Here is a 19,650-nt window from a genome sequence, read left to right as displayed (position 1 = left end):
ACAGGAGGAGAAGTAGAGAGAGAGAGACGTACAGATGACCCAGGAGGAGAAGTAAAGCGAGACATACAAATGACTGACAGGAGGAGGAGCACTAAGAGATGTAGAGATGACTGACAAGAGGAGAAGTAGAGAGAGATGTACAGATGACTGACAGGAGGAGGAGCAAAAAGAAATGTACAGATGACTGACAGGAGGAGGAACAGAAAGAGATGTACAGATGACTGACAGGAGGAGAAGTAGAGAGAGAGAGACGTACAGATGACCCAGGAGGAGAAGTAAAGCGAGACATACAAATGACTGACAGGAGGAGGAGCACTAAGAGATGTAGAGATGACTGACAAGAGGAGAAGTAGAGAGAGATGTACAGATGACTGACAGGAGAAGTAGAGAGAGATTTACAGATGACTGAGAGGAGGAGAAGTAGAGAGATCTACAGAGGACTGAGAGGAGGAGAAGTAGAGAGATGTACAGAAGACTGACAGGAGGAGAAGTAGAGAGAGACATACAGATGACTGAAAGGAGGAGCACTAAGAGATGTACAGATGACTGACAGGAGGAGGAGCAGAAAGAGACTTACAGATGACTGACAGGTGGAGCAGAGATAGGCATACAGATGACTGACAGGAGGAGAAGTAGAAAGATGTACAGATGACTGACAAGAGGAGAAGTAGAGAGAGATGTACAGATGACTGACAGGAGGAGGAGCACAGAGAGCTGTACAGATGACTGACAGGGGGAGGTGCATTTGTCACATAAACCTTTAGGAGGGACTTAGGTCTTTATTCAGATCTGATCGCAGTACAAATTTCTTCTCAAAATAGGCAAAACCATGTGAACTGCAGTTGGGATAGGCATTAAATCTGCCCCATCTGCAGTGCACATGGTTTTGCCCATTTTGAGAAGAAATTTGTACTGCGATCAGATCTGAATCAGGACCTTAGGGGGGGTACACACCAGAAGGATTAGGGCTCAATTCCATCAATCTGGATCCAATTCCGACCGATAGGATGCAGATTGTATTTAGATTGGGCATGTTTAGGTCCAAATTCCGATCCGATTCCAATCCGATGCGCGTCCCCGCTGTCGTTTGGTCGTTTTACAGATCCTACCTGCTGCAGTGAGGATCTGTAAAAGATCCATTCAACTGGATACAGACTCAGATCGGATTGGGATCAGATTGGATGCAGATCGTTAGCAGATTGTGTGCTCCAACAGATTGTGCGAGCATCACACAATCTGCTAACAATCTACTAACAATCAGGATCGTTCTGGTGTGTACCAGGCCTAAGTTTCTGAGCTCTTCACCCAAGAATGTATCATCTATACATATGTTTGGTGTCCGAGTGTCTACGAAACACTGCCATCTGTTGGCAGCGACTGAAACTACATCTCATTCTCTCTCTCACAGAGGCAACTAGCTTTCGAAGCTTTTGTTTCAAGCGTGCTTATTAGTATACTATATGGCACACTTGCCAACTCCCGTAAGCTGTGATTCCTCTCACCCCTGGAAGAATGGCTGCATCTAATGGATCTTAACCACTTCCTAATTCAGTAATAATAATAAAAGTAGCTGTGACTTTGCATGGATGGGGTGGGGCTAAAACTACTCAATTTGCAATAGTTTGCCATTATACGAGCGCCCGAAGTGGCGAGCAGCGTCTCCTGGTTATGGTATAGTGCATGGACAATGGTCAACAGTCACTAGGATTACCACTAATGATCGACAGTGACTAGGTCGACCAGTTGACATTCATCTGCATGCACCTCTTATTGCCGATTCTATTTTCATATAACCCAGAGTCAGAGCCAGAACCCAATGCAACTGATCACTTCATTTAGAGATCTTTTCTTTTTTTTCAGCCACCCCATTTTGCTCTGGTGTGTGTGGAACAATCTTTCAATACGCTATGTTGTTTTTACCAAAAATGTCCACATTTTATGTCCCATCATTTTTCTCTCAATTTGCCATTTTGAAATGCGAGTGGATTTTGCTGAAGAATAAGGTAATAAGCTAATTCAGAGAAAGATGCAGGGCCGGTGCAAGGCACCGGAGCGCCCCAGGCGAGTCGGGCTGGGGGCGCCCCGGTGCCGGGGGGGGGGGGCGGGGGGGGAATACCTTTCGTTCGGCGCTCTCTGTAATCAAACCTGGCGGCGGAGGCAGCGGGGGTCCCTGCAGTCTATTAAAAAGCACGAGCGCTATCCGCCGGGCTATGCGGAAGCGCTTCTAGTGTGAAAACACTGGCAGCACGCTGATTGGCTGCCAGAGTTTTCACAATAGAAGCGCTTCCGCATAGCCCGGCGGATAGCGCTCGTGCTTTTTAATAGACTGCAGGGACCCCCGCTGCCTCCGCCGCCAGGTTTAAATAGACAGGTACAGGTACCCGGGCGGCATTTTCCGCCCTCCAGTGGCCGGCGCCCTAGGCAAATGCCTAGGTTTGCCTAGTGGTGGCGCCGGCCCTGGAAAGATGAGGTACACGCAGCAGATGCACATTTGCACCCAGGGCCGGCTCTACCATTAGGCAGCTTTAGGCAGCTGCCTAGGGTGCCAGGATCTGGGGGGGCGCCACCATGTCTGTCTATCAAAAGATCAAGAATGACTTGTTGTACTTAATGCAGGTGGCAGCTGTGGAACTTCTGAGACCTCACCTCGATACATTTCCTTGAGGCATACTTCCCAAGTTTGCTGCTGCTTTTTCCTTGTACTCTGTTGTGGGTGGTAAATTAGAGGGTGCAGGGGGCCTCCAGGGAAAGCAGGGGACTTGCCCACCTCGGGGCAGGGTGGACCACCAAATTTTTGGGCCTCCCTGCCATTCCAGAATGTTAGGTACAGTAAGTATGCTTTAAGGGTTTGGAAAGTGGTTATTAGTGGCAGTATGCAGGGGGGCAGTAGGTTGAAGTTTTGCCTAGGGTGCTGAGAATCCTTACACCGGCCCTGTTTGCACCAACTGCTCTTCACTTTTCAACCTGGGGTGGTGATTCTAATGAAAGGCTTGGTATGAATAGCTATACAGTCGTATTACTCTGGGACACACCTCTGTGGCATTAGCATCTGCACATATGAGTGTAGTCATATTGGGTTCATTGGGTACTGCTATGGTTCCCATAGATTTAGGGGGCTTGATACCAATTTTCAGGATCTGCCTGCGAAGGAGTTGGGCCTGAACTATTGCCCAGCCTAAATGGGGTAACAATCCGTTTTCAGTGAGTGGTTAGAGGATGTTATAATGGTAAGGAGCATTGTAATGTGGCATAATCTGAACTGGACAATGTAATATGGCATAATTCAAACCGTGCACTAATGTGGCATAATCTGAACTGGGGCACTGTGATATGGCAAGATAGTGTGGCATATTATGAACTGGGGCTTTGCAATGTGGTATAATAAAGGGAAGGCACTGTTTTATAGAATAATAGGAACTGGGGACACTATGTCATAATGGGCATTGGTGGTACTGTGTTGCATAATGTGTACTGGGAGCCCTACAATGTAACATAATATTAATGAAGGCATTACTATGGGGAATTAATGCCACCTTCTGGTATACATGATTGATCTAATTTAAAGCAACTTTTGAATTACCTAAACCAATATAGACTGCAGTCGGCATTTCCCAGCTTCACCCTGTCCGGTCCCCAGTGCTTGATACACTGTATGCTATTTATGTTAGATACATTATTTTAAGTCATGATATTAATATTCTTTATATGTGTTTTCAGCATAGTATTGTATTAAATTTCTATATGACAGAATGTGGTTGCCTTTTCATTAAGCTGCTCATTTATTTATACCACACTTGCTTACTCTCCCTGAATGGGCGGGAGGCTCCAAAAAATCAGGTGCCGCTCCCACCCCCTAAGAAGGGCTTACCCGGAGCTAGCCACAGCTCTCACTTCGCTTTTCACTGCCTGTAATCTGGCAATAAATAGTGGGGGTGGGACCATGTTGGCACAATCAGGCATTCACTGCCCCGCACCGCTGACTTGTCAAGAGGCCTTGCTTCCCGTTTCACCGACCCGGTGCATGGGGCAGATAGAAAGTCGGTAGGTATGATTCATATAGTATATAAAAGCGCCATTATTTCTCCCTCCTTTTAAAAGTGTGGAATAAACTTTACTATGATTTCGACAGGATTAAAACTCTATGATATAAGATTTAGGAATCAGAAAAGGGTGTACAAGAACACAGGCCCTTATTCTGATCGGTGCGGTAATTTCCGCGTGCGTTCGTGCCGCCGATGTTTTGTGTCTGCGCATGTGCAGAGGCGTCTCTGCGCATGTGCGAGCGGGGCGTACGGCCAAATCCCGCATGAAATGTGTACACTCCGAACAGGGGGTGGAGAGGGGCGTGAAGGGCTATTTGGGCTCATTACCATATGCATACGCCCCGCGTTTCATGGGCGTTCCCATGCAAACGCTGGGCGTACGTATGGTAATGCGGCCGTGACGCACGTGTAGGGGGCGGACATATGACATCGCTGGATGTCAGCTGCCCGCCCAGATCCCTGCTTTTGCACGGAAAAATGTCCGTGTGGTCTGAGGTTGCGGGAGCTGGTGGACCACTCGGTCCTGCATTCGATGGTCTGCGACCATTGAATGATGGGGGAGGTTCCCTGAGATGGAGGAGGCGTATTCCGTGAAAAATACACGTGCGGTCCGTTCGGCCAGCTTCTTACCGTGTACGGACGGAGTTGGCGATCCGTATGGAAGGCGGGGTTTCGCACGCACAGTCCTGGCCGCATATTCGGATCCGGCCGCACCGATCAGAATAAGGGCCACAGAGAGGCTCCACCATGATAACATAAAACACAGCGCCACCTGCTGTCCCTCTACAGTAGCTTCCAAAGCATTACTTAGCCTGTAGCTGTTGTTATGTTCCAACATCAAGTACAGGAAGTTCATAAAGTTCCTCAGCAGTGACTGTGTGCTAAGAAAGTCTCTCCACAGAGAATGTGTGCGACATTATAGGACAACGTATTTGTCTTTAACCACGTTATTTACAGGAGATAAAACAGAATTTGCTACACACTTCTCTACAGTACAAGACAACGTGGGGGCACATTCCGAACTCCATGTACCAGTCCCACCACCCAAGGACCCCACACAACTAGTGCATCAGTAACTAAGTCTGCACACTACTTTGCCATTTGCCCTAATCAGGCGCCACCATTATATTCCGGCACACGTTTCGTACGGCGGACCTTCTGCCCTTGGAGTCACTGATCACATTTTCTATTGACTGTTTATGTTCAGGTCTTGACTCCCACACATACAAATTCCGCCGGCTCGCTGCTGTATAAACCTCTAATTTTCTGTCAAGCCTCAGCGTTCTCTGTTCCTCCCACCCACTCCAGTACCTTCACATTCCTGATTCATTTCCGCCACCCGCTTTTCATTCTGTGCCCACTTGTCCTTTGTACAGAACCTTTATAGTATTCTTATCAACATGGCCGAACAGTTTAACGTTGCAGTTTAAATGCAGTTTAGCATTGAAAAATGTAAAGTAATTCATTATGGGAACTTAATTGTACAAGCTACTTATAGACTAAATGGAGTTATTATAGGGAATTCTGCTGTAGAGAAGGACTTGGGGGTCATCATAGATGACAAATTGGGTAATAGTGCACACTGATCAAGTGCAGCAACAAAAGCAAACCGGATACAGGCATGCATTAAAAGGGGAATGGATTTAAGGGATGCCAATGTGATAGTGCCTCTTTACAAGGCATTGGTGAGACCACACTTGGAATATTGTGTTCAGTTCTGGGCACCGCACCTTAAAAAGAACATAAATGAATTGGAACAGATAGAGAGAAGGGCAACTAAGCTAGTAAAAGGTCTTGAATCACTAGAATACAAAGATAGGTTAACCAGGCTGAATATGTTTTTTACTGGAGAAACGGAGGTTGAGAGGTGATATGATTAGTATGTTCACATACAGGATTCAGAATCATATGGAACTGGGAGATGGTTGGTCACTACCAGTCCTATACTCAGAGCCGGCCTTAGGCATAGGCAGACTAGGCAATTGCCTAGGGCATTTGGAATGTCTAGGGGCATCAGCAGCTTCTGCTGATTAAAATGATATGCAGCATGCCTATATTCTGTGTGTGAGTGAGGCTGTATCTGCATATGAAATAGTGTATTCGTGGAAATCACTGTAACATAGCTTTCTGTATGCAGGTACAGCCACAGTAGCACACAGAATATGTTCATGCCACATATCATTTTAATCATCGGAAGCTCCTTGTGTGTACTGGTCATAACAATGCAAATAAGACGAATTTTCAGCAAAAAAGGCACCCAACGTTAGCAGAACTGGCCAGGAGCTGCATGGCCTATTGAGTCAAGATGTATGAGGAAACATCTGTATCCAAGCAGAGGCAGAGGTCACAGTGTTAGCGGCTGTGCGAGTGCTGTCTGCGGGTGGGTTGGTTGTGCAATAGTGTTTGACATATGTGTAAGGGGCATTATGTGTGTCATGTATAAATGCATTAATAATGTGCAACATATGCATAAGGGGCATTATGTGTGTCATTATGTGTATGAAGGGCATTAATAAAGGTTGGCATAATGTTTAAGGGGCATTATGGTTATAAGGACATTAATAATGTGTGTTATGTGTAAGGGCATTACTGTGTGGTATTATCAGGGGTGACGAGAGAAAGGGGTAGGGGGTACAAATTACCCAGGCCAAAGTTTGATGGAAGGGCCCCCTCCCCTTAAGTGACAGCAGCAGCTCTTCTCCTCTGCCCAGCACACACTGCTTTGTGCTGGGTTGCAGTGTGACCATGGAGGTGCTTAAAATACAATATTTTCTCAGGATTTTTTTTCTAAGGGTATAATGTGAATAATGTGAGGAGTAATGTATATAAGGTAAAGTGGTACTACTGTGTGATGAAACGTGAATAAGGGACACCATCGCATGATATAATGTGAATAAAGTTGCACTACTGTGTGGCATAATTTGAATTGGGGGTAAAATTGTGTGGCCATGCCCCTTCCCAGCAAGAACACACCCCTGTTTGGGCTGCGAACCGAATGTGTGCACTGTTTCTATTTAAAATATTGCGGGTAGGAGCACCAAAATGATGACTGCTATTAAGAGGGTTGATGGTGCTGGAAAAGGGGAGCAGGGTCAGAGGCGGAACTAGTGGCGGTGCTAGGGGGCACCAGCCAAAATCTTGCCTAGGGCGTCATTTAGGCTAGGGCCGGCTCTGCCTATACTTAGGACACGCGGCACTGAGGCTCGAGGAAAATAAATTCTGTACTGAATTAAGAAGAGGATTCTTCACCATTAGAGCAGTAACATCCTGGAACTCATTGCCGGTGGGGTGATTACAGCAACTACTGTTACTGTTAATGAATTTAAATCAAAACTGGATGCATTTTTGGCCACCAAGGGAATCCTATAGATATGACTTACTCAAGTCAGTAGTTACAAGTTAGATAGGTTGAACTCGATGGACTAACGTCTTTTTTCAGCCTTAATTACTATGTTACATACTGACCCCCACAGTCTGACAGACGCATAGAACCCCTCTCCACCATGCATTCATATCATGTCAGTACCCATCCTGCTCGCATCCTTACACCTGTAGTACAGGCTCAGTCCCACTTTCTGCATCCGCTTTTGTATCCAAGTAACCGAAAGTAAAAAGTTACCTTCAATCAGCTACACTGTGATAGTGACAGAGTTCTCAGAGATCCTACCAGAGGAACTTTCCATCAAGTAAATGGGAGAGACGGGGTAACAGCCTGACCATTATAAAAAACGGTATCCGGACTATTGTTAGACAGCACTTACATCGACAGCCATTACATCGACACCATTAGTTCGACAGCTCAATAGGTCGACATGGTTTTAGGTCGACATACCATTAGGTCGACATGTCATTAGGTCGACAGCTCATTAGGTCGACAGCTCATTAGGTGGACATGTTTTTAGGTTGACACTACCATTAGGTCGACAGTGTCTATGTCAACAGTCAAAAGGTCGACATGGGTTTTTTCACTGTTTTTTGAGCCGACATGTGCCGACAGGCGGTATTTCATGCCCTACTATCCACTAGGGCGTGGTGGCAGAATAAAACAGTGTGCCGAGCGCAGCGAGGCACTGTGCCCGAAGCATTGCGAGCGAAGCGAGCGATGCGAGGGGCTGCGGTACACTTCAAACTGTGTCCATGTCGACTGTGTTGACATTTCGGCCAAAAAACAGTGAAAAAACCCATGTCGACCTTTTGACTGTCGACATAGACACTGTCGACCTAATCGTAGTGTCGACCTAAAAACATGTCGACCTAATGAGCTGTTGACCTAATGAGCTGTCGACCTAATGAGCTGTCGACCTAATGACATGTCGACCTAAAACCATGTCGACCTATTGAGTTGTCGAACTAATGGTGTCGATGTAATGGCTGTCGATGTAAGTGCTGTCTAATATCCGTCCCAGACCCATAAACACCAGAGGGCCCAAATCAGGGTACAACTCAGGTGGATCCCTTCTGAACAACACCTAGATCAATACACAACTAACAGCAAACATTGGTACCAGCTCAGACCAGAATTCATATCCACATACATGAAATACCTCTGCATGTCTCCACATACATGTAATACCTTTACATGTCAACACATACATGTAATACCTCCACGTGTCTCCACATATATGTAATACCTCCGCGTGTCTCCACATACATGTAATACATGTGCGTGTCTCCACATACATGAAATAGCTCTGCATGTCTCCACATACATGTAATACCTCCGTGTGTCTCCACATACATGTAATACCTCAGCGTGTCTCCACATACATGTAATACCTCTGCGTGTCTCCACATACATGAAATATCTCTGCATGTCTCCACATACATGTAATACCTTTACATGTCAACACATACATGTAATACCTCCGCGTAATACCTCCGCGTGTCTCCACATACATGTAATACATCTGCAAGTCTCCACATACATGTAATACCTCTGCATGTCAACACATACATGTAATACCTACAACATACATGTAATACCACTGCGAGTCTCCACATACATGTAATACTGCTGCATGTTAACACATACATGTAATACCTACAACATACATGTAATACATCTGTGTGTCTCCACATACATGTAATACCTCCGTGTGTCTCCACATATATGTAATACCTCTGCGTGTTAAACACATACATGTAATACCTCTGCATGTCAAAACATACATGAAATACCTCTGCATGTCTCCACATACATGTAAATTACCTCTACATGTTAACACATACATGTAATACTTCTGAGTGTCCTAGCTGTCACCCCAATCTCATCAACGCCCACTACACTCCTCAGTTTCGTGTGGTGTTACTTTATCCCGACTTATATCTCTGCCCTCATTTCCCTCCTTCACCCAACTGATCACTATCCCCCACATCTGTCTCTCTGATCCTATCTCTGTCACACACACACACTGGATGCCACTCTCACCCCTCTCTGTATCTTGCACACACACTGGATGTCACTCTCACCACTCTCTGTATCTCTCTCTCGCGCGCGCATGCACACGCGCGCACACACACACACACACACTGTATGCCACTCTCACCCCTCTCTGTATTTTGCACACACACTGGATGTCACTCTCACCACTCTCTGTATCTCGCACTCACACACACACACACACACACACACACACACTGTATGCCACTCTCACCCCTCTCTGTATCTTGCACACACAAGCACACACACTGGATGCCACTCTCACCCCTCTCTGTATCTTGCACACACATATACACACACTGGATGACACTCTCACCCCTCTCTGTATCTCACACACACATGCATATATACACACTCTGGATGTCACTCTCACCCCTCTCTGTATCTCGCACACACACACACACACGCATATACACAAACACACACACACACACACACACAGGATGTCACTATCACCCCTCTCTGTATCTCTCAAACACACAAAAACTCAGTGGATTGCTGTTACTTTCATTGTCTCGCACATGTTCAGTGGATGGTTGTCCCTCTCGTCCTCTCTGTGTCACACACACTGAGTGCATGGCTGTCACTCATCCTCACGGTCTCAAATACACTCAGTGGATGGTTGTCCCTGTTTACCTCTCTGTCTTATACACACTCACTGGATGGCTGTCACTCTCATACTCTGCCTCACACACACACACATAAACTCAGTGGATGGCTGGCATTCACACACTCACTGAATAGCTGGCACTCACACACACACTCAATTAATAGCTGGCACTCTCACACACACACACACACACACACACACACTCACTCAGTGGATGGCTGGCACTATCTCACACACAAACTCAGTGGAGGGCTGACACTCTCAGACACACTCAGTAGAGGGCTGGTACTCACACACACTCAGTGGAGGTCTGGCACTCTCATACACACTTAGTGGAGGTCTGTCACTCACTCACACACACACACACACACACACACGCACACACGCACGCACACAAACACACACACACTCACTCACTCAGTGGATAGCTGGCACTCTCACACACACACTCAGTGGAGGGCTGGCACTCTCACACACACTCAGTGGATGGCTGGGTCTCTCACACAAACTCAGTGGATGGCTAGCACTATCTCCCACACAAACTCAGTGGAGGGCTGGCACTCTCAGACACACTCAGTGGATGGCTGTCACTCACACTCAGTGGATAGCTGGCACTCTCTCACACACTCAGTGAAGGGCTGGCACTCTCACACACACTCAGTAGATGGCTGGGTCTCTCACACAAACTCCGTAGATGGCTGGCACTCTCTCTCACACACACACACACTCAGTGGATGGCTGGCACTCTCACTCACACACACACACACACACACACACACACACACACTCAGTGGTTGGCTGGCACTCACACTCAGTGGATGGCTGGCACTCACACTTAGTGGATGGCTGGCAGGCTCACACACACACACTCAGTGGATGGCTGGCACGCACACACACTCAGTGGATGGCTGGCAGGCTCACACACACTCAGAGGATGGCTGGCACGCTCACACACACACTCAGTGGATGGCTGGCACGCTCTCACACACACTCAGTGGATGGCTGGCAGCACACTCACACACACACTCAGTGGAGGGCTGGCAGCACGCTCACACACACTCAGTGGAGGGCTGGCACTCTCACACACACACTCAGTGGAGGGCTGTCACGCTCACACACACTCAGTGGATGGCTGTCACGCTCACACACACACTCAGTGGATTGCTGGAACTCTCACACACACTCAGTGGATGGCTGGAACTCTCACACACACTCAGTGGATGGATGGCTCTCTCTCACACACACACTCAGTAGATGGCTGTCATGCTCACACACAATCAGTGGAGGGCTGCCACGCTCACAAACACACTCGGCGGAGGGCTGGCACACTCACACACACGGCGGAGAGCTGGCACACTCACACACACGGCGGAGGGCTGGCACTCTCACACACACTCAGTGGAGGGCTGGCACTCTCACACACACTATGTGGAGGGCTGGCACTCTCGCACACACACACTCAGTGGATGGCTGACACTCTCAGACACATTCATTAGAGGGCTGGCACTCTCACACACACTCAGTGGAGAGCTGGCACTCTCATACACACTCAGTGGATGGCTGTCACTCACTCAGTGGATAGCTGGCACTCTCTCACACACACACACTCAGTGGATGGCTGGCACGCACACACACTCAGTGGATGGCTGGCAGGCTCACACACACTCAGAGGATGGCTGGCACGCTCACACACACTCAGTGGAGGGCGGGCACTCTCACACACACTCAGTGGAGGGCTGGCACGCTCACACACACTCAGTGGATGGCTGGCACGCTCACACACACTCAGTGGATGGCTGGCACGCTCACACACACTCAGTGGATGGCTGGCACGCTTACACACAAACTCAGTGGATGGCTGGCACGCTCACACACACTCAGTGGATGGCTGGCAGCATGCTCACACACACTCAGTGGATGGCTGGCAGCACGCTCACACACACTCAGTCGAGGGCTGGCACTCTCACACACACACTCAGTGGAGGGCTGGCACTCTCACACACTCAGTGAAGGGCTGGCACTCTCACACACACACACTCAGTGGATGGCTGTCAGGCTCACACACTCAGTGTATGGCTGTCACGCTCACACACACTCAGTGGATGGCTGGAACTCTCACACACACTCAGTGGATGGCTGGAACTCTCACACACACTCAGTGGATGGCTGGCACTCTCTCACACACACTCAGTAGATGGCTGGCACTCTCTCACACACACTCAGTAGATGGCTGTCACGCTCACACACACACACACACGGCGGAGAGCTGGCACTCTCACACACACTTGGCGGAGGGCTGGCACTCACACACACACATTCAGTAGAGGGCTGGCACTCACACACACACTTAGTGGAGGGCTGGCACTCACACACACTCAGTGGATGGCTGACACTCACACACACACTCAGTGGATGGCTGGCACGCTCACACACAAACTCAGTGGATGGCTGGCACGCTCACACACACTCAGTGGATGGCTGGCAGCATGCTCACACACACTCAGTGGATGGCTGGCAGCACGCTCACACACACTCAGTCGAGGGCTGGCACTCTCACACACACACTCAGTGGAGGGCTGGCACTCTCACACACTCAGTGAAGGGCTGGCACTCTCACACACACACACACTCAGTGGATGGCTGTCAGGCTCACACACTCAGTGTATGGCTGTCACGCTCACACACACTCAGTGGATGGCTGGAACTCTCACACACACTCAGTGGATGGCTGGAACTCTCACACACACTCAGTGGATGGCTGGCACTCTCTCACACACACTCAGTAGATGGCTGGCACTCTCTCACACACACTCAGTAGATGGCTGGCACGCTCACACACACACACACACACGGCGGAGAGCTGGCACTCTCACACACACTTGGCGGAGGGCTGGCACTCACACACACACATTCAGTAGAGGGCTGGCACTCACACACACACTTAGTGGAGGGCTGGCACTCACACACACTCAGTGGATGGCTGACACTCACACACACACTCAGTGGAGGGCTGGCACCCTCACACACACACACTCAGTGGAGGGCTGGCACCGTCACACACACTCAGTGGATGGCTGGCACTCTCTCTCTCACACACACATACATACATACACACACACACACTCAGTGGATGGCTGGCACGCACACACACACACACACTCAGTGGGTGGCTGGCACTCACACACACACTCAGCTGGCACTCTCACACACACACTCAGTGGAGGGCTGCCACTCACTTACACACTCAGTGGAGGGCTGCCACTCACATACACACTCAGTGGAGGGCTGCCACTCACACACAATCAGTGGAGGTCTGTCACTCACACACACACTCAGTGGAGGTCTGTCACTCACATACACACTCAGTGGAGGTCTGTCACTCACATACACACTCAGTTGATGGCTGTCACGCTCACACTCACACTCAGTTGATGGCTGTCACTCACACACACACACTCAGTGGATAGCTGGCACTCACACACAATCAGTGGATGGCTGTCACTCTCTCACACACTCAGTGAATGGCCGTCACAATCACCATCTCCGTGTCAGCCACACTCATCAGGTAGCTGTCTCTTCGCTCCTACCTGCCCCTGGATGAGCCGCAGCAGGGAGCTCCTGTCCATATACCCGCAGAGGGGCTGCAGTGTAGAAGGTGCCTGTACCTGCGGCCTCTCCCATGCAGCAGCACCTGCAGCCCCCACCGCGCACTGGGGAGAGGGGAGGGGATGGAGGAGTCCGATGCAGGAGGAGGATGATGGAGGGATAGCGGGGAGCCCAGAGTCAGTGAGTGCAGGACTGGGGGAACAGTGAGGGTGAGTGCAGGGGGAGCAGTAAGTGTGAGTGCAGCAGAGGCCGGGGTGATGGGCAGGTGTTTGTGCACCAGGGATATGCACGGTGCTGTGCTGCTGCTGGGGATGAGCAAGGGACGCAGCAGCTGGGTGCAGTCGGTGCTCGCAGTCTGTGGGGCTCACACACCCGATCCACGCTGTCACAGCCCCCCCTCTGTCACACACAGGCCCGGGGACCGCCCGCGAATGCCAATGAGACAGAACGGGGGTGTGTGGCAGTCAGCAGCCAATCAGCAGCCGGGGGCTGGGGGGCGTGCCGGAGGAGGGATGTGTGTGCCCCCCAACCATACATATCACCTGGGCCAGAGAACCCCTAGCACAGAAGCAGCATCCTCACACCTGGGGCTCAGGTGCCCCCGCCCACTCCGCATCTCCAATACTCTCAGTACGCCCCCCCCCCCCCCCCCCCCCCCCCCATCTCCCATGCACATCTCCATCACTATCAGGTGCCCCCACCCCATCTCTATGAAATGCCCCCTCTCCATCTCCAAGTATCCCCATGCACATCTCCATCACTACCAGATCCCCCCCCCCCCTCATTATCAGGTGCCCCATCACCCAGGTGCCCCCTCCCCATCTCCATCACACCCAGGTGCCCCCTCCCCATCTCTCCCAGGTGCCCCCTCTCCATCACACCCAGGTGCCCCATCCCCATCTCTCCCAGGTGCACCCTCCCCATCTCCATCACACCCAGGTGCCCCCTGCACATCTCCATCACTCCAAGGTGCCCCCTCCCCATCTCCATCCCACCCAGGTGCCCCCTGCACATCTCCATCACTCCCAGGTGCCCCCTGCACATCTCCATCTCACCCAGGTGCCCCCTGCACATCTCCATCACTCGCAGTATCACCCCCAGGCTCCACATAATACATGTATATTGTACACAGGAGCTAACACTCAGCCCTCGGTCCAGCTCACACTTCGTATCCCCTCTCCACCTATTAGATGTGTATTGTGCACAGGAGCTAGCACTCTTTCCATGCCCAGATCACACTATCACCCCATCCAGCCCCCCCATGTGTTTCTGTGTGAGTGTGTGTGGTGCCACCCTATCCCCTTCCTCTGTGACCCCTGATCCCTGTGTGTGTGACCCCCTTTATCCCCTGCCCCAGTGTGTGTGTGACACGTATCCCCTGCCCCAGTGTGTGTGACACGTATCCCCTGCCCCAGCGTGTGAGACACTTATCCCCTGCCCCAGCGTGTGAGACACTTATCCCCTGCCCCAGCGTGTGAGACACTTATCCCCTGCCCCAGCGTGTGAGACACTTATCCCCTGCCCCAGCGTGTGACCCCACTTATCCCCTGCCCCAGCGTGTGACCCCACTTATCCCCTGCCCCAGCGTGTGACCCCACTTATCCCCTGCCCCAGCGTGTGACCCCACTTATCCCCTGCCCCAGCGTGTGACCCCACTTATCCCCTGCCCCAGTGCGTGTGACACTTATCCCCTGCCCCAGTGCGTGTGACACTTATCCCCGGCCCCCGTGCGTGTAACACTTATCCCCGGCCCGGCCCCCATGCGTGTGACACTTATCCCTGGCCCCCGTGCGTGTGACACTTATCCCCGGCCCCCGTGCGTGTGACACTTATCCCCGGCCCCCGTGCGTGTGACACTTATCCCCGGCCCCCCCGTGCGTGTAACACTTATCCCCGGCCCCCTGCGTGTGACACTTATCCCCGGCCCCCGTGCGTGTGACACTTATCCCCGGCCCCAGTGCGTGTGACACTTATCCCCTGCCCCAGTGCGTGTGACACTTTTTCCCGGCCCCAGTGCGTGTGACACTTATCCCCGGCCCCAGTGCGTGTGACACTTATCCCCATACTACCTGTGCCCCCCCTGTACCTCCCCTCTTTGTAGGGGATATGGTCACTAGGTCGATTACTTTTTGGGTCGACCACTGAAAGTCGGCAGGGCTTAGATCGACACAAGAAATATGTCAACATGGCTAATGTTGACAGGGTTGCAAGGTTGACACAAGCATTATGTCGACATGAGTTTTCACCTTTTTTTTTAAACCAACATATGTCGACAGGCGGTATTTAATACCCCGACATCCCCTACAGCATGGTGGGAGAGAAAAACAGTGTGCCCAGTGCAGAGAGCCATGCGAGGGGACATGGTACACTTTGATTCTGTCCATGTCAACTATGTCGACATTCGGTACAAAATTTTTCTAAAACTCATGTCGACCTTACCCATGTCAACCTATTTCAGGTGTAGTCCTTCAGTGGCCGACCCTTCGGTGGATCCTTTCAAAAGTTCTAGTTCTGCCCCTGAGTGGGACACGTCAGCTTGTTGTCACTATGTCACTCAGTGCTCCTCTGGGAAGGTTTTCCAGTAGCGTAATAGCGGAGCACAGCGTTAGAGCTGGCTCCACCCATCCCCTTATCAATACCCTCATAACAGCTACAGAATGATGCTCATGACTGACATGATATCAGCATGCCTTGTGTACATGTGACCAGGTCCTGCCATTGAAAGGTTACAGGTCAGAAAGAAAGAATGCAGTCATTTGAGCCGCTGTGACATTGCTGGTCCCACCCCTATGTATTAATCCACCAATCCGCAGAGAGCATTTCCCTACAGCAAGCTGCAAAGCTGTCACTGTCTTCTGGAAGTGGCTTCTAGGACTGAGTAGGTAAAGACAGAGGGACCACAGAGAACACATTGAGGGCATATATGTATATATAATCATTCCAGTTATCACGTGTGTGTTAGTTAGCGTGTAACACGCAGCCTTTCTTATATTCTTCATTTCAAAGAGACAGGTTATCGCAACAGTCCCGGCTAGTCCCAAAGGGTGTGTTCTAAATAAAGCGGATATTGGCAACTCACCCATTTTCCGACACCTACATTATTTAGAACGCCCCCTTAGGGACTAGCCTGTGCCCTGCTTATAATAACACCCTTGGTATTTAATTTCAGATTGCACCATTACTGGCTCTTTAGTGATCACGAGTGCTGCCATTATCCAGAACACACTAATAGGTCATCAGTAAGTCATATACTGTAGGTTCACAAATACATATTCTTTTATTTGTGTCATAGACAGAAACCGACGTGTATTCCCATTGGAGTGTAGTACAGCTGACACTGCAGCATGGCCTCCGTGTATACATGTTGCTGCATTCATCAGATAACGGAAGGGTCTGTAATGTGGCACATCCAGGCAGCTGCCTCTGGCATGATGATTTATTGGGGCAGCATGATTCGGGGGTGGGGAGTAATCATTTGTAAGCAATCCGTATTAACCATATATTCTATACGCTGTAGTGAAGATCTCCTTGCGTGATTCCAGGAACACGATTGGCCTGTAATGCACTCAATGGAATTATTATGCCGGTCTGTGTAAGTCATGTGACAGCAGCTATTACTTGCGGCCAATGAAGTTACTCGAAGGGATTGATATCAGTTCACCATTAGAATGCATAGCTCAGGAAGGTCTGTCCCACAGATGGTGGTGGGATGTGTTGGCATCTCTGCATTCTGATATCTAGCATGGGGAAATGGGGCATATGAAGTGTATCACCATAGGCATCTGCCCTTCATTACTCACACTTTATAGGACTTGTAAAAGGGTCCTGTTCTCCACAGATGACCTTGGGGCCAGAGCCTGGCTCAGGGGCCTAATTTACTTGCAACCAAGTCATATAGAGGTCTGCCAATATGAACTGTGCTCTACAATGTGGCATAATGGGAACTGGGGGCACTGCATGGCATAATGTGAACTGGAGGCACCACATGGCATAATGTGAACTGAAGCACAATGTGGCATAATGTGAACTGGGGGCACAGTGTGGCATAATGTGAACTGAAGCACAGTGCGGTATAATGCGAACTGGGGGCACAGTGTGGTATAATGCGAACTAGAGGCACCGTGTGGCATAATGTAAACTGAAGCACAATGTGGCATAATGTGAAGTGGGGGCATAGTGTGGTATAATGTGAACTGTGGGCACAGTGTGGCATAATGTGAACTGGGGACACCGTGTGGCATAATGTGAACTGGAGGCACCGTGTGGCATAATGTGAACTGGGGGCACCAAGTCAGAGTACTTAAAGGAAACATAACTACTGGGGAATATGCAAACAGGGCCATAGTACTGTGAGGCAGTTATGCTAATCCTGACACCTTCCGTAATGCTCAGCTACCTGTCTTATACATTCACCCCCTGCTGATGGCTGCAACCAGATAGTGGGCCAGATGCATTAAGCTTCAAAAGTGATAAAATGGAGAGTGATAAACAACCAGCCAATCACCTCCTACCTGCCATGTCACATCCTGTGTTTGAAAAATGTCAGGAAGGAGCTGATTGGCTGGCTGTTTATCACTCTCCATTTTTGTCACTTTTGAAGCTTATTGCATCTGGCCCAGTGTCTGATAAGTTTTTATACACAGTTTCAACAATAAGGAATAAGGAAGGGGCGGGGCTGAAAATGAACAGGGGCCTTAGTACGAATCGGAGGAGGAGTGACCAGTGATGTGTGGGTGTGGCCAGGGTCATCTGGGCGTGTGCACCCCTACACTATCACCCCCAATGTCTCCCTAAGTATATTAACATAGAAAAGCTGCATCACCTTTGGAGCATAATAGAAATACAATTGTAATTGTCTGACTGTGTAGCCAGCTATGCAGCTGCTCCCAATCATTAAGATGGGCCTATTATTACATACTCTCCAACAGTAGGTTTGTAAACAATGGCTGACGTAGTCCTTTGCTTGGACTGTACCACTTGCAAGCTCCAGGGGGGGAAGTGCTCCTTCCCCCTGGATGTGCTCCTGGACTTCCCTGCCAGTGGCAGTTACAGAGGTGGGGCTACAGCACAGTCCAAAATTCACTGTCAGTGAGTCCAGGACAGTGATGTTTGGTGTGGCTCCCCTTTTTGAATATTGGACTGTGTTACAGGCTCACAGGGAAGACCAGCAACAGAGTATTTTGTACCTAATGCATACCTCCCAACTGTCACGATTTTAGAGGGACAGTCCCGATTTTTGGGTACTGTCCCGCTGTCCCACCCGCGGCAGGCATTGTCCCGCTGCGGGGGGTGGCAGTTGGGAGACCCCCCAATCTAGTAGAATAGACGCTGTGCGCATGCGCACAGCGTCTATTCTCGTATGAAAATGAGGTTGCGGCTAATTAGCATAAGCAGCGCCCTCATTTGCATACGTCCCGCCCCCTTTTCGGGCGCTCGCGCGGCTTCGCCGCGTGAGTGTCCCTATTTGTTAAGGTCAAAAGTTGGGAGGTATGCTAATGGAATGGGTCATGTTGGAGGGTATGCTATTATGTAGAGGCCTGGGGCTATAGTCCCATTGCTAATCAGATTCCACCCTTTGTTAATATGAAGTAGGGAGGACAATCCTTGTCAGGTTGGGATGCTAAAGGTGCCCATACACTAGTAAGATTTATCTTCAGATCTGTCTAGTTGGAACAAAAACATGGTTATGGATGAGTGACAGTTTGGCAGTTTTCCAGCATTTCCAAGAAAATGGTCAACTGTCATTTGCTCTCATCCATAACCATGTTTTTGTTCCAACCAGACAGATCTGAAGATAAATCTGCGTGTCTATGGCCACCTTTAGATTTGTCATATCCATCTGTCTGAAATATCTGTAACATGTCTCCTGGATTTTTTGGGCTGATGGGTTGTAAAGAGACCACCGTACAGCTACATGATGAGAAAACTTCAGGTTGTCTTTCGAAAGCTCT

General features: G+C 49.8%; 1 protein-coding gene across 1 annotated transcript in view; it reads right to left on the bottom strand.

Moving 5' to 3' along the window:
- The window catches only part of RHBDL1 (rhomboid like 1), a 57,733-nt gene extending 43,441 nt beyond the window's left edge, over positions 1–14,292 (bottom strand). The window contains exon 1 of the mRNA XM_083152742.1: positions 13,681–14,292. Within this exon, the coding sequence (XP_083008868.1) occupies positions 13,681–13,719 (39 nt within the window). The 5' untranslated portion in view covers positions 13,720–14,292. The remainder of the gene's footprint in view (positions 1–13,680) is intronic.
- Between the last annotated feature and the right edge of the window lie 5,358 nt (positions 14,293–19,650).

The sequence above is a fragment of the Crinia signifera genome, chromosome 7 (genome assembly GCF_055691185.1).
Source record: "Crinia signifera chromosome 7, ASM5569118v1, whole genome shotgun sequence".
Classification (NCBI taxonomy): Eukaryota; Metazoa; Chordata; class Amphibia; order Anura; family Myobatrachidae; genus Crinia; species Crinia signifera.
The sequence above is the reverse complement of the archived record's forward strand: the minus strand, read 5'-3'. Positions and strand labels throughout refer to the sequence as shown.